This window comes from Passer montanus, unplaced genomic scaffold (assembly GCF_014805655.1).
Source record: "Passer montanus isolate IOZ18808 unplaced genomic scaffold, ASM1480565v1 scaffold18, whole genome shotgun sequence".
NCBI lineage: Eukaryota > Metazoa > Chordata > Aves > Passeriformes > Passeridae > Passer > Passer montanus.
The window spans coordinates 9,905,604-9,919,477 of NW_024365381.1; the positions used below are offsets into that span (position 1 = coordinate 9,905,604).

A 13,874-nucleotide genomic window follows, 5' to 3' on the forward strand; every position below is an offset into this window, starting at 1 on the left:
TATGCAGTTAACATAATACAACTAAGGTTTAGCTCTAATTTGATGTTGTAGAAGTGTATTGCTTGCACATGCCATATAACAATTATAAAAATCTATAAAAATGTATTAACAATTTCACAGCCTCCTCTACAAAAACCAACCATTTGCATATTAACCAAGCATAAGCACTCTCTAGCTGCTGAGAACAGCTCTAAGGAATGAACAGAATGCCCAAGCCCTAGGTGGAGTGAAACTATGGAACATACAGATTAGATTTCTTTCAAATTTATTTTATATGTCCTACAGCTGTCATCTCTCTGCTTTTTAATAGATCTTAATTTTCCACATCTTTTCCCCACACAACCATCTGATGTTTAACTGAGGACAAAGAAGTCAGCCTTAGGTAGCTTCTGTCCATGTTGCAAATAAATTATACTCTCTTTCTCCCAAATTCTCAAAAGCTACCTTTAAATCGAGGTCCAAAGTGTTCCATAGGTTTCACACATTCAGATCAGAGAAGGGGAAAATCCCACTTTTGGCTAGTGAGTCTATTCTGGATATGCACAGATGGAGTGAAACTGTTTTGTGGTATAACTGATAAGAAAAGTTAATCACTAGATAGAAATTGGTTGGAAAATAGATTTAAATGGAAGAGCAATATAACTCGCCTTATTTGGTTGCCAACGGCAATGCAACAAAAGTAGCACTCCTGAGATGGAGAGGAGATGTTTATAGCAGGGAGAACAACGCAGAGACAGACATGCTGAGGTCTCTTTATCTGATAACTTTGTGGTAATTGCCTTTCATGCCCTGTGGCATGTGGGATGCACTAATTTGGCATTCAGTGAGTACAGCAAAGAAGAGTAATGCAAACAAAAAAGAGTCAAACTCTACCCTACTGCTTTACCTTACAAAATTACCAAGGCACAGCAGTATTGGCATCATCACAAAGTCTAAAGTAGGCATATTATGAGCCAACATCACCCTCTTCCTAGAGCCCAGTCTCATTTTCATCAATGTACATGATTGATTTCATCAGCTCTTTCTAAGCAGCTCTGCTGTGAGGTCTAATTCTGTTTTCTGGCTGAAATTTTGCCCTTGGTTTGAACCCCAACTGAGTGGTTACAGGAATGTCTTCCTCTTTTCCAGCTGTACACTGATGTCTCCTACACTGATGGTAGAGAGTTTTGAAAAACTGTTCTACCAGAATCAACAGGAATTTTGCCTCTGATTTTAATGGGTTTTGAACTTGTCTCTGTTGCCCTTTCCTCTCTCTCCACCAACTACTGCATAGAAGCAAAGTCATCAGTATTGCTGAGCATAGCTCAGTTCCCAGGCACCTTCTTCTGTCAAACAGGTTTTTTTAATATTCTAATTTACATTTGGGGGTTTTCTCCTGTACTTTTTATACTGACAGTGTCTCACCTCTTAAAAACCACATACAGCTGTGAGTATGTGTGTTTCCTCTTTCTCATAATAGCTGACCCTAGAGACAGCAAGCCTTTATTGCTAACTGCAAGGAAGAATGCACAACACCAGGCTCTACCTGACACAGCTGCAGCTCCTCCACATCTGCTTTACAGTCACTCATTCAGCATCCAGACTCATCACTTCACATAGTTTAATTGTGGAAGAATAGCAAAGACAAGAAGAATGAAAGAATAATAGACAAAGGTACACATACAGTCAGACAGAAATACACAAATGTGGAATATGCTCTCTATTTTTTATTATTTGCTGTTCATAATCTGGTCATAGCCCTCATGACCAGCCCCACCAAGAAAAATCTTATCTTTTACTTACTGTTTCACACACACAGTGATCTCTTTCACAAAGATTAGGCAGCAGATACCAGTGAGACTTTGTATTAGTAACTCACTGAGGAAAAGTTAGTAATACATAGATTCTTTATATCCTTGTTAATTTTCTAATAGAAGCCAGGATTCAACCCTACAGAAGGTAAATTCAGTTCCTCTTGCATTCAATACCAGTTGTTCACATTTTTGTAAGAGATGAGTTGTATGCAGAGGGTTTGGTGGTTATGGTTACAGCAAATCAAGTAAGATGCAACAGATGCAATGAGAAATGGTTGGAAAGCAGCAATGATAAAGTCCAAGGTCTAAATGCCAGGTTTACATGTATGCCAGCTGCTCTGCAGCTCGGGAGAGGCAGGCAAACAAATACTTACCAGGTTTAATTTCCAGCAGCTTCAGCCTGGAATCCTCAGGGGGATGCAAACGCCTCTTTTTGCGCCAGCAACGTGCTGGGTATGTGTACAGCTGACCTGGGGCCAGGCCTGAAGATTAAAGGCAAAAAATTAATCACATTTCAGTTTGTAAACCACAAGCACTGTCTCTAGCATCTTTGTTCTTGCCCTTCCAGCATCTCCTTGTTGGAGGGTTCAATCCTGCAAATCATGAGGCAGAGCTACACACTCAAGGCATCCAGTGCTCCTGAGGCTCTTCAGCACCTCTTGGGATCAGGCCTACAGAGAATCTAGGTCTCACTTAGACACTTCACTCAGCTCGGTGAAACCAGAGCTGCACATAAATAATTTGTGATTTCTTCAGGGTAAATAGAATTTCAGACTCTCCTGGGTCACAAGGGCGATGCCTCCTCCACAGGCAGAGAAAGCCCCTTGAGAGAGAAGAGATGAAGTTCTGACATGCAAAACTTGAGGCCCTGATGCACAGAGCAGGTCAGGAAATTTGTGTCTTCCAAACGGGAGCAAACCAAGACCCAAGAGGTCTGACTCTGTATTTTTGTTTACATTCTGGACTTTTGCTTGAATACTAATTCTTCATTTTAACTCTTACTTCCTCATGCCAATGTTCTGAATGAGGGAGGAGATACACCAATAATGTTTATATCATTGCCCAGTCCCTTAAATCACATTTGGCATCACTGGGTTTTGAGCTGCCCTGGCTTTTCTGACAGACACCCTTCAGCCAATGTTTGAGCTGTACTTTTCTCTCCTGCATTCAGGACACAGCAGGGCTTTGTGAATGCATTGCTACTAGGGGCACAGAAGCACACTGACAAGTGCTTCAAAGTGTCATCAACTGCCCCAGATAATCATGACACACAGAAATACCCAGCAAGAAAAGTTGGAGGAATTTAATTCTCTCCTCTGTTTTTCCTGCCCTCTCTGTTCACCAGCTCTGGTTTGGCTCCTCTGCCCTTCTGCTGTCCCTGTTGTCTTGAAGGGGCTACAAAGCATGACTTCAATTCCAGACTCACTGTTCTCAAAAAGCAGGTAAGACTACATAAGAGAGAGAAGAGGAGTGGTGTTGCTATATCTGAAACTGTACTGACAGTGAACAGCTGGACAGCATCAAGGGGGTGCCAGTAAAGCAGAACAGCTCAAGGGCAGGAGGATGGCCAAAGAGTTCTCTCCTCTCTTCTGAAGCAGTCAGGAGAGAATATCAGCTGGGGAACAAAAGCAACTCACCAGACCAAATGAGGATAATATAAAAAAAACCCAATATCCTCTTACTTGGGGGTGGGGAGGAAGACGCAATAACCTTGACACAATTAACCTTGAAGGAATGAGCTCATCAAATTCTGTAGGTAAGACCTAATTTCCTGGTTTTAAATATTTCAACTGTTGGGAATGTCAGTTCAGATCCCAGTGTCTTCCACAGACTTCCAAGGCCTTGGAGCATCTATGGCATACTGCCTAAGTATGGCCAAGTGATGACTATCTGCAGAGATTCTGGCTGTTTCAGGGCAGAGAATGCTATTTGACTTGGACTTTTCAGCCCTTCTTTCACTGATGCCCAGAAAGCTGGGCATTGTGCACATGCCAAGAAGGACACGTTTCAGAACAGGTTGCCTAAGACTGGTTTGGAAATAAAAATGGGAATAACTAGCACTTATACAGTATTTGGGCACCCTTCTTCACGCCACTTTGCAAACATTAACCACTGCAAACAATTGCTATAATGACGAGGTGGATTGTCCCTGGCTCTGATGTGAGTAATTAAAGAGGTGGAGGCAAGAAGCCCCACCCTTTCTCAGCAGGTTCTGTGCAAGGACTTGAAGACAACACTGAAATGGCAATTGCCAGATCAAAGCAATAGGACAGAGAATCAGCTCTCCATTGCACAGGCCTCCACAAAGGAGCCATTTGAAGGAATAATTACGAAATATTTTGTCCCAAACAGAGAGGAGCAAAGATCTACTAGTCTGCGGGAATATTTGCTGATGTGAGCACTCCTATACAAAAGAGCAGTTCTGGATTCAGCCAGGACAGCAAAAGCCAACTACACATGCTGAAAACCCAACTAGAAACTTAAAAGGAGAATTGGGAGAGCCTCTTTCTTAGAGAGTGGCAGGTAGATCATTAAAAACAGATGATCCAACATCCACCTCTGCAACTCTTCAGGTAAACTCTCTGTTGCTACTTGTAGTACACCTGTTCATTAATATAGTGCCATCCAATGAACTTAAAACACGTACCAGATTTTCACTTCACTCAACCCACCAATGCTACCTTCATTTCTCTACCCTGTTCCTCATCTGTCCCTGTGCTGGCTCACATGAGTGTAGATCTTACACAAAGGAGAGGCAACAAGGAAAGGGTCAGCTCTGAATGCTCTGAATGTAGCTCCTTCACAGGCAATCCTGCAGTGAATATGGAAATAATGCATATTACCATCTTCAGCCCTCTGTGGGTTGTCTCTCTCTCTGGTACCTTATAGGGCAACCAGAGAAGGTTCCAACCATTTGCTTACAGAGGAAATAGCAGAACCTGCAGTGAGTTATGTTGTTTATCTCATTAGTGTAGGAGAGTCATAACTCAAAGCTCGTGTGAAAGGCCAGGGGAGGAGGGGAAAAGGAGGGAGTTATGTGCAGTATTGTGTGAAATTAACCCTGAACTGTTTATCATGAAATGCAGAGATCTGACTCCTTCAACAAAGAGAACAGCAAGAACTCAGGTTCATATGTTGAGTTCCTGACTCTTCTCTGTTTTTCAAGTCTGTGTAAGTGAAAAGCAGTCCTGGAGCTTTGCCATTTGTATTTATCTAGTTTTTCAGGTTAGGGATAGTAAATGGTAGTGAGCACAGCACACAAGACAGATACTGGGAGGGTTGGCAGAGAAATTTCAGAGCCCTTCAGTATGGGCATAAGCACATTATGTACAGATCAAAACTAGTCATGCTAAAACTGTAGAGGGGTGCCTTGACTCACCATAGTACTACAAGAAATAGATGACACAAAGACACTCAGGGGAGCACTAAATGGGCTAATAAAAATCAAGAAAGAGAAAAGCAAATATGGGGGAGGAGGGCTGGTTCATTTCACACTGATTATTCTAATTCAAAACAACAAAGTCATCAGATTTGGTGGCCAATGCAGATGCAGGAGGCCTCTTTCATTTGATACTCTCTGTGAAGAATGTTCCACCATTAGTCTCCAGTGCAGACCTGCAGGAGAAATGTCACCTATCCCCTTCCGCAGGGCCAGCTGCCAAACAATTCACTATTAGAAACGAGGAAGGAAAGATTTGCAGAATGAATTTGCTCAAAGTAGTCCACAAGCTTGTGGCTGATAAAGGCAAAGAATTAAGACATCATGGTTCCTGGTGTGATGCTGTAACACAGTTATGATGATTCCTTCTGCATGTGTACACATGCCAATGAGACCCACACAAGACTATCTATGTCTGTCTTTGTGGAAGATGCTGTTGACAAAACATTACTTATGAACACAATGGATGTATATGGATGTATACCTCTGTGTGTGTGTGTATACATATATATATATCTTCTGACTTGTTTCAGAAGGATAAAAATAGCAGCACCTTACTCATAACGAGGGAAGGGAAGGGAAGGGAAGGGAAGGGAAGGGAAGGGAAGGGAAGGGAAGGGAAGTTTATGCAAAGCATAATCACTTAGGATTAGAGAATTTTCAGCTGAAACAAAAAACTTGACTGTGGTTATGAAGCAACCCTATCAAAGAAGGGTTAGTCCAGAATCTTAGAAAACTCCCATCTTGTGAACTGCGTTCAGCAGTCCTGAATTACCCCAGCGGTTTTTGTAGCTAAAATATTCTTTGGATATTTTTAACACTGTAACCTGTTGTCTCCTGCACCAGAAGTGGCTGCATTTTATTATATAAACAGTTTTCTGGTACTACTGCAAGACAACACTAAATCTACTTTTGATATTTTAGTAATAGGAGGAGCACAAGGATCCTTCCTTTATTGTATCCTAGAAAGGGGAGAAGGAAAGTTTCAGCTAAGACTCAGCTAGGCACTTTTCAGAAGCAGCAATTGTTTTCTTAGCCCCAGGAGTGTAAAGGAATAGCCTATGTGTTCCTCCCACTTCATCTCCTGTAAACCAGAGAGTGGAGGGGATTAGAGCAGGCTTCACCTTCACATAATTTCAGATCTAGAATTTGAGGGGGTGGAGGGTGAAGGTGGGAGAGTGCAAATATTGTTTAGAGTACTGGCACATATTTATGCACATGTATGCATGTCATACTTCCAGTGCCTGGATTCTCTGGGCTGCACCAAAGGGGTGGGGGGCAGGGGTGGGAAGAAAAGCTAGAAATACATTTTGGTGCTGTTAAAAATCAGTTTCCTGAGCTAATTATTGGTCAGATACTGAGCTACAACATAGCCAAATTCCCCTTGGTGTTCAGAAGGACTTCTGTCTGAGCAACATCTCCAGTCTTTGGTGACTGGTGACTGTCCTTTGCCTTTCAAAAACGGATTTCAGATGGATTTAGTCTAACAAAGGAACAACTGACCAAAGTCTACAAAAATAACAGTGCTCTTTTCCCTTGAGCTTCACTGAGCTATGGAACAGGCATTAGCCAAAGCTCCTTAAGGAAATGTACCAACTTTTTTCTGTACCCTAGGGAACCACAGCTCCAGAACTTATATCCCAGTTAACCTATCCAAAGCAGAACCAGGATTTATAGGTATATTTCTAACCACTAGAACAACATTCATTCAATTAATGGACTCTCTTATAATTTACTGCAGTTTTATATCCTTCCTAATATAGTTCCTTATTTTCAGCATTCATCTGAGAAACTCCCACCTCTGTCTTTGAGGTAATTCCAGTCTTAGAGCAGAGCATTGAGTCTTCTGCTATAGACTGGGATTGATAGTATGAAAAGAGCTACAATGATGCAGCCTTAGAAACTACCATGTCAGGCACCTCTTTGCATAGAGAGAGAGTAATTAGCATGAGCTCTCTGCAGTTACCAAAGGAAATCCCCTGCAGGCACCGAGGTTTAGGCAGTTTCTCTTCTGTGTGGCCTGTAGCAGGTTTAAGCTCCTATTAATTAAACCCCATGAGGGCTCGGTGGCCAGCCCTCCATGCATGCACGTGCATCCACAGACACAGCACTACCAACCTGGTCCCCTGTGCCTCTTCTCCATCCAGATGTAGCAGTTGTTCTGAGCTACCCCAGTCTGCGAGTCCAGGAAGGGAAGGCGGACGCTGCGCTCGGCACAGAGCCGAGAGTTGTAGCTGCGACAGTGCTCAATTGCTTCTTTGTAGAACTGGTCCCCGAGGCTGCCAAGAGAGACAGGGCACAGTGAGAATGATTGTGCTGCCCCCTCCAACAAGAGTAGGAAAAGGGGACGTGAGGGTGGTTTGAAAATGGACAAACAGAAAAACTTTGCCTGGACAGATGCAAATGTCAGTGACACGAGACACTGATGAAGCAGATCATGCAGAAAGTGATGGCAAATTCATCAAAAGATCAGGCTGTCAGGAACCAGACACAGATCTTTTCAGTAGCAGAGTGGCTACTGAATGAGCAAATGATGCAATCACACTGCCCCATGACCCTGGGTCAGGCCCATGTACACCACAGTGAACTCATTTGATTGTTTCTCTTCCCCTGTAGTTTGTCCAGCCAATTCAGCAAACCAGTCATTTCAATCCCATGTTACAGCAACTGCTGCAGTATGTTTTAGGCAACCAGAAAGCCAGCCAAGTTTAGAAGAACTTCGCTCCAGCATTTCTGGTGCCAAAGAGCCCATAAGAGCAAAGACCATAGTTCTCTTATTGTGTGTTTCTGAGGCATGAAAACACACCCCTTAATAACTAGAGCCATATCTGCAGTGGTCAGACTAGATGTTTTGTCATAAGCCTTCCAGAGTTTTCCACAGTGAAGCCTGAGGTGCCAGGAGCAGCAGGCTACAGCAGCGACCAGTCAGATCCAGCATGGCAAATGCAGCTTTTCTCTGGAGCCCAGTGGGAATGACAGTTCTAAAGACAATGTCACTTACTTCATAAATAACTGTTTGTTCAAAAATTCTGTAGAATCTTCATCTTCCCTTGAGATAGGTTTAAAAACTCTGCCTGCTGGAGATTACCAAAATCCTCCCTCCAAATTTTTCTAAACAGGGAAAAGCATCAAAGTAAAGCTACCCTGAGGACACAAAGCAGCTGTCATGCTGGAGCATTGCAAAGTAGGTGGGCCACACTGCTGAACCTCATTCTTGATCTATTGTCAAGGTGAAATTCACTCGTGACACGAATAGCTAGGAAAGCTACCTGTTAGGGGTAAGTTCATTAGAAAACAGGAGCAGAGTGATAGATGGCATAACTTGCTCTGACTCTGATATTCATTAGTGTGCAAAAAGAGTATAGCACATGCAGCAAGTGAGCCAAAGGGATGCATGCACAGAGATAAAAGGAGTTCCCTTTTCTATTCTGTTGTTTTCCCCACTATCCTCTTCCATAGGCACAACTGGCAATTTAAAATTTGGCACACCTCTGAATGTCAAATCAGTGCAAATTGCTCTGTTTTGCCATCTTTTGTACCTTTTTTGTGACTCACATCTTTTAAGTGACTCCTCAGTTGTACCTTATGATTTACAGGGAAGTCAAACTCTTCTCATCTTGGCTATACTGTACCAACATCCTATCGATGACAGAGGCCAAAAGCAGAGGCTTAGGGAAGAGCAAAAACACAGCAAACACCAAGGGAGGCACCTCAAGTTCCCCCTTCTCAATTCTGATGATCAGAACTCAATTTACTCAAGTCTCAGGTTATCCAATGATGGGGAGGTCAGAACTTCCTTTGCCTACAGAGACTTCCTAAGGGTTTTTCAGAGGTTTTGTGCAGCAGTGAATGTCTGTGTGAACATTGTGCCATACAGACCTGTCCTCCCCTGCTGACCACCAGCTCCTGGACAGCTGCCAGTGCAGGGCTATGTGGAGGGCAGCTGAAGGAGAGAGTTCTCTGGGCTGTGCAAGCGAGTGGAGGGCACAGCATGGGCAGAGCGCGTACAGCAGGATCCCTCCGGACACTGAATCCCCTGCAATGACCTCAAACGCCCTTTTCCATAAAAAGGCAGGGGGGAAGGGAAGGGGAGCAGGGGAGAAAGGAAAGATAAGCTGCTCTACTATACAAAGAATGTGACTAGGAAGAAATGAAATCTTATTAAAAGCTGTAATTAAAGTTGTACACTTGTGTAATCAAAGTCAGTAACAAGGAGACCCCAGTTGATCAAAGATTAACAGCTCTTTCCACAAACACTTGAGCTTCCTCAGAACTATGTCAGATTCCTGCTATATTAAACCAGGGATGCTCTCTAACTCTAAGGAGTTTACTGGGAAGAAAAGCATAGCTGTGTGACAAAAAACTGCCACCACTGCACAAGTCTTCCTTATGCCAAAAATCACATCAGTCATTAGAATATGCACACCACAAAGCATCCATATTAACAAAAACAATACATCTCAGCAACCCAGATATAGGATTTGACTGGAAATTGCTTCAGTTTCCACCTTGCTCTAAGACTGAAAATAACTATAAGTCTTCAAATGTAAAATATTTGGCTTTAAATCACACTATCAAGTAGAGTAAATTTCAGATTTTTCTAAGAGGGAGAAAAGGGCATTTGAGATCCTAATGGCCGAGAAGCAACCAAGCCAGTGGGTCAAATTCACTCTTGACAAAATCTTGCAGTCCAGCTGTTTCACTACATTTATTTTAAAGATTTTAAATGTGCTTTTTTTGCCTTAAAGAAAAATTACAATTTAGAAGTATTCAGTCATCTCCATATTTTAAGAATGCTTGCCTTGGCTCCACTACCACAAGCATGATCAAAAAATGCATTTCTCTAAGAATTCACTGGAAATATTCAGATACTGAGACCATGAGGAATTACCCTGGCCTTAATTATAAATAGATTTTTTTTAAAGTGACAAATAATCAAATATAGGAAAGTAAAGAAATGGTACTTCCTTATGACACTCATATGTCAGTGGTAAACACTCCCCTGAAATTACTTTTGGGTGCCTAGTTCTTATGTTTTACCATTAGTCTTTATTGGAGGTATTCTGACTCATTCCAAACTACAGTTAGGTTTTTTTAAGGAACTTCAAACTTAGACATATTTTTTTTCTCTTTTTTTGTGCTACATATCTAAACACAGCATGTTTTATCTTATGCAGAAAAAAACAGAAAGTATATTAAAATCAGGGCAAAAAAGAAGTACGGTGCTATTGTGTTCCTCATTGCAGAGTCAGGGAGGTGGGACAAATCCCAGTCCCCTCCCAGGAGGTTTACAATGGAGCTGGAGAACAGACAAGGGTGGGAATAAGACTGGAAAGCACATGAGCTCCAATGAAACTCAAACAGATCCCTTGAGTTTGAGCAAGTGAGATACAAGAAGAGAAAAAAAATATTATATAATGTATCATATGTCAGAAAAAAGATTAATTATCTGTTACATGCTTCATAGTTTTCCCAAACTGTGTTGCTATGGAAGACTTCCACTTCAACTCCTGAAAAAGTATCTGTAAAAACTATGGGGAATTTCCTCATTATTTTTATGAAAAGTATGTATGAGTCAGTGCTGTGCTGTGACTGACCGCAAGGGTCAATTCTTCCCTTTGGACAGGGGAGTTAAAGGTCACACAGACTTGTCTAGATTGATATTAATGACACAAAATCATCAGCATATGTGCAGATTTTAAAGACGCTGGGAAAAAGCAAGAAGCAGACATGAACAACTGCTGGACAAGGAAGGCAGATCATACTGAAGGCAGCACAACTGGAAATACAGAATACAGTTGTCAGCACACTGTGAAAAACATACAGCCCTTCAGTACAGAGCCCCAGGTGAAACCCCAGATGTTTGGGACAGACGTGCCAGTGACACTGCTGGCATACACACAGGCTTTGCACTTACATACCAAGAACAATAAAATAACCCAGTCCTGGCTGACTGATAAAAGCTCCTGCACTCGGAAAAGATCAACCTATACTATTGCATACTCCTGCAAAGCTGCATAGGAGGTGAAAATGTTTAGTGAGGTTAGGAGCTCTTTATTGGTAAAAAAAAAGTGGGACTGAACTAAACAGCAGGCTGGGAGCTCTGGAAGCTCGGTGTGAATGGGGAGGTGAGCACTCTGAAAGCACCAGCAGCCCTGTGGGTGCTGGGACTGCCACTGAGCCTGGTGCAATTCTGTGCAGCCTTGCAGGGAGTCACTGCCATGACAGCAAGCACCAGCATGGAAGATCAGACTCTGTGACTTCCTTGAGGTCACTTTTCTTTTAAGTGTTAAGAAACTGAGGTTTTCTATCATGGAATCAGGTCAGCTAATAACAAAGCCAGGGAAGAACAATTCTTCTCTTTCCTCAATCTTTGCCTGCTAGCTCTAACTAGACCATAAGGTTTCTGAGCAGACTCCAACTTACCACTTCTCTCTATAGTACCTAGCGCCATGACTCTGCTGTCTAGGCATGCTTTCAATAAGGGGAAAAAAAAAAAAAGAAACCCAAGAACTTGCCTATCTTATAAGCCCATAAATTTGCAACAAGGACCAGGAGCCTGACTTCACTCCAGATGTTCAAGATGTTTCGGTGCTGACAAGGGATCCTGATGGGCCCCGAAAGCAGCAGAGCAGCTCTCCACCACTACTTTGCAGTCCATCCTGCAAAGTCCCATATTTTTGAGTGTACTTACGCTTTTTAAAACAGCTACAAAACAGGCAGAATCCAGAGTGCCCCTCCCGCAGTGCCTAACACAATTCAGGTTAGTACCCAGAGAAGGTGAGCACTCGCTGAACACCTATAACCAGCCATGCTCAACAATGATTACAGGTCCACATCACCCTGGGAAAACTTGTATAACAAAGAACAAGTCCTCCTCAAGTGCAGTTCTTAAATTTCTAACAGACACCTCTGAGTATGAATCCAGATTTTCTCCAGTTCTTGAGGCCAGGCCTCATTCTAGTCATTTCTCTCTAAAGCCATGCTCACTACATGACTAGGCAAGTAAAAACCTGATAGCACAGGAAGAAATGACTAGTCATGTAACAGAAAGCAACAGACTTTTTCTTCTACAGTTTGCAGTGTCTTCAGCCACAATAAAAAATGTGGGACCTGCTTTCCTTAAGACCATGGACTTTTTGTTTACTATACATTTAGTCTCTAGTCTTACATTTTAGATCATTTGACACTGTGAGGTACAGCGAGGACAACCAAAAAAGACCTTTTAAATCAGTTTTGGATTTGTTTTGGAGCAGCACTGCCATCCAGTTTCAAACTGGGTGAGATATGAGAAGTGGTATGAGAGAAGTGGTGCAATGCAGCTTCAGAAAATACTTTTTACTCTCCTTTTGGAGAGACTCATGAATGAGTCTGGAAATAAAGCACCAGTGAGGTCTTAGACCTTCTCACAAATTTGAACAGAGACTAAGAAATCACACAAGGCACCACCTGAGTTATCAGTTGCCTGCAATGCAGGACACCATCTTGGACAACTACGTGTCTTGGCAAGTGTTGAGAGAGCTGCACTGTGCTGGCTATACTATTCCTTTCCAGCAGGTCCCACGAGGCCCCTGACAGGCAGCTGCTCCTTCTCTCTATGACCTGTGACACAAAGAATGCCACAGGGCTCAATTCTTCAGCCACTTCTGTTTAATATCTGTGCAAAACCTTCAGGGAATGTGATGAAGTATCTAGGCAGCAATGTCAGCCATGACATTGATGACATGCAGTTTATGTATCTTTTTCCCCCTCATGCTGACAGCACTCTCCCAAACCTCACAGTGTTGAAAGCAAGGGCAGCATGGCTGGCAGAGGCTGAAGTCAGAGGAGATCTGAATGAGGCTGATTGGAAGTGGGAAGTATTACAAACTATGCACTAACATTGTTAATGTGGACAATCTTACAGACACAATCAGCAAAAGGGCCTTCCTCTCCCACTCCAGTCAGCATAATTCTCTTCTCAAGCTGAAGCCTGGCCATGCTCATGTGTGGTTTCTCCCATCTGGACTGGCCTACTCTGAGTCTCTACCTCAGGCTAGATAAGCAACAGAGATGGTTGCAAAACTATGGTAACTCCCCTGTCACAAAGCAAGCCAAAGAAGCCCACAGTCCCTGCCTGTCCTCGTGTCTTTTCCTCACAGACTCTGAAACACCACTGATTTTCATGAAGAGCACAGTGGACTAAGTTCAAGCTGCTTGAATGTCTGCTTCTCCTTTCTACACCCAGATGCAGCTGGAAACCTGTGCTTAGCAGAGTCCAGCATCACCAGGCTCCTGTAGCATCTTCAGACAGCAGATCCTCAGCTCTAGAGCATCTTCCCAGAAGAGATAAAGCATTCTCTTTGCTCATCCTCACAATACGTTGCGAGATGTTAACATAACATTCATCAAAAGATCCAAGCAAAAGAAAATATGACATATTCCAGAGTGTCAGACAACTATTGAGCATTAAACAACAAAGGGCTAGCTAGGCCCCCCCTTTGGCTGCACTCTCTGGAATTTCTAGTTTATAGGCAGTGCTTAATTGCTACAAGCATGCACCCTTTGCAACTGCATCAAGGTAGGACATGGAGATTCAAGAGAAATAGAGAACGGCTTTCCTGGTGTTAGGTGAAGCATAACAGACTGTTCAAAATCCTACC

General features: G+C 42.7%; 1 protein-coding gene across 7 annotated transcripts in view; it reads right to left on the bottom strand.

The window, feature by feature from the left end:
- The window catches only part of DPF3 (double PHD fingers 3), a 160,405-nt gene that overhangs the window by 86,344 nt on the left and 60,187 nt on the right, over positions 1 to 13,874 (bottom strand). For all 7 annotated transcript variants that reach the window (XR_005627061.1, XR_005627063.1, XR_005627064.1 and 4 more), the window contains exons 2-3: positions 7,351 to 7,511; positions 2,168 to 2,275 (exon numbers count right to left, since the gene is read on the bottom strand). Coding sequence is in view for 3 of the 7 variants with exons in the window: in XM_039704997.1 (XP_039560931.1) it covers positions 2,168 to 2,275; positions 7,351 to 7,511 (269 nt within the window). In the remaining 4 variants the exon portion in view is untranslated. The remainder of the gene's footprint in view (positions 1 to 2,167; positions 2,276 to 7,350; positions 7,512 to 13,874) is intronic.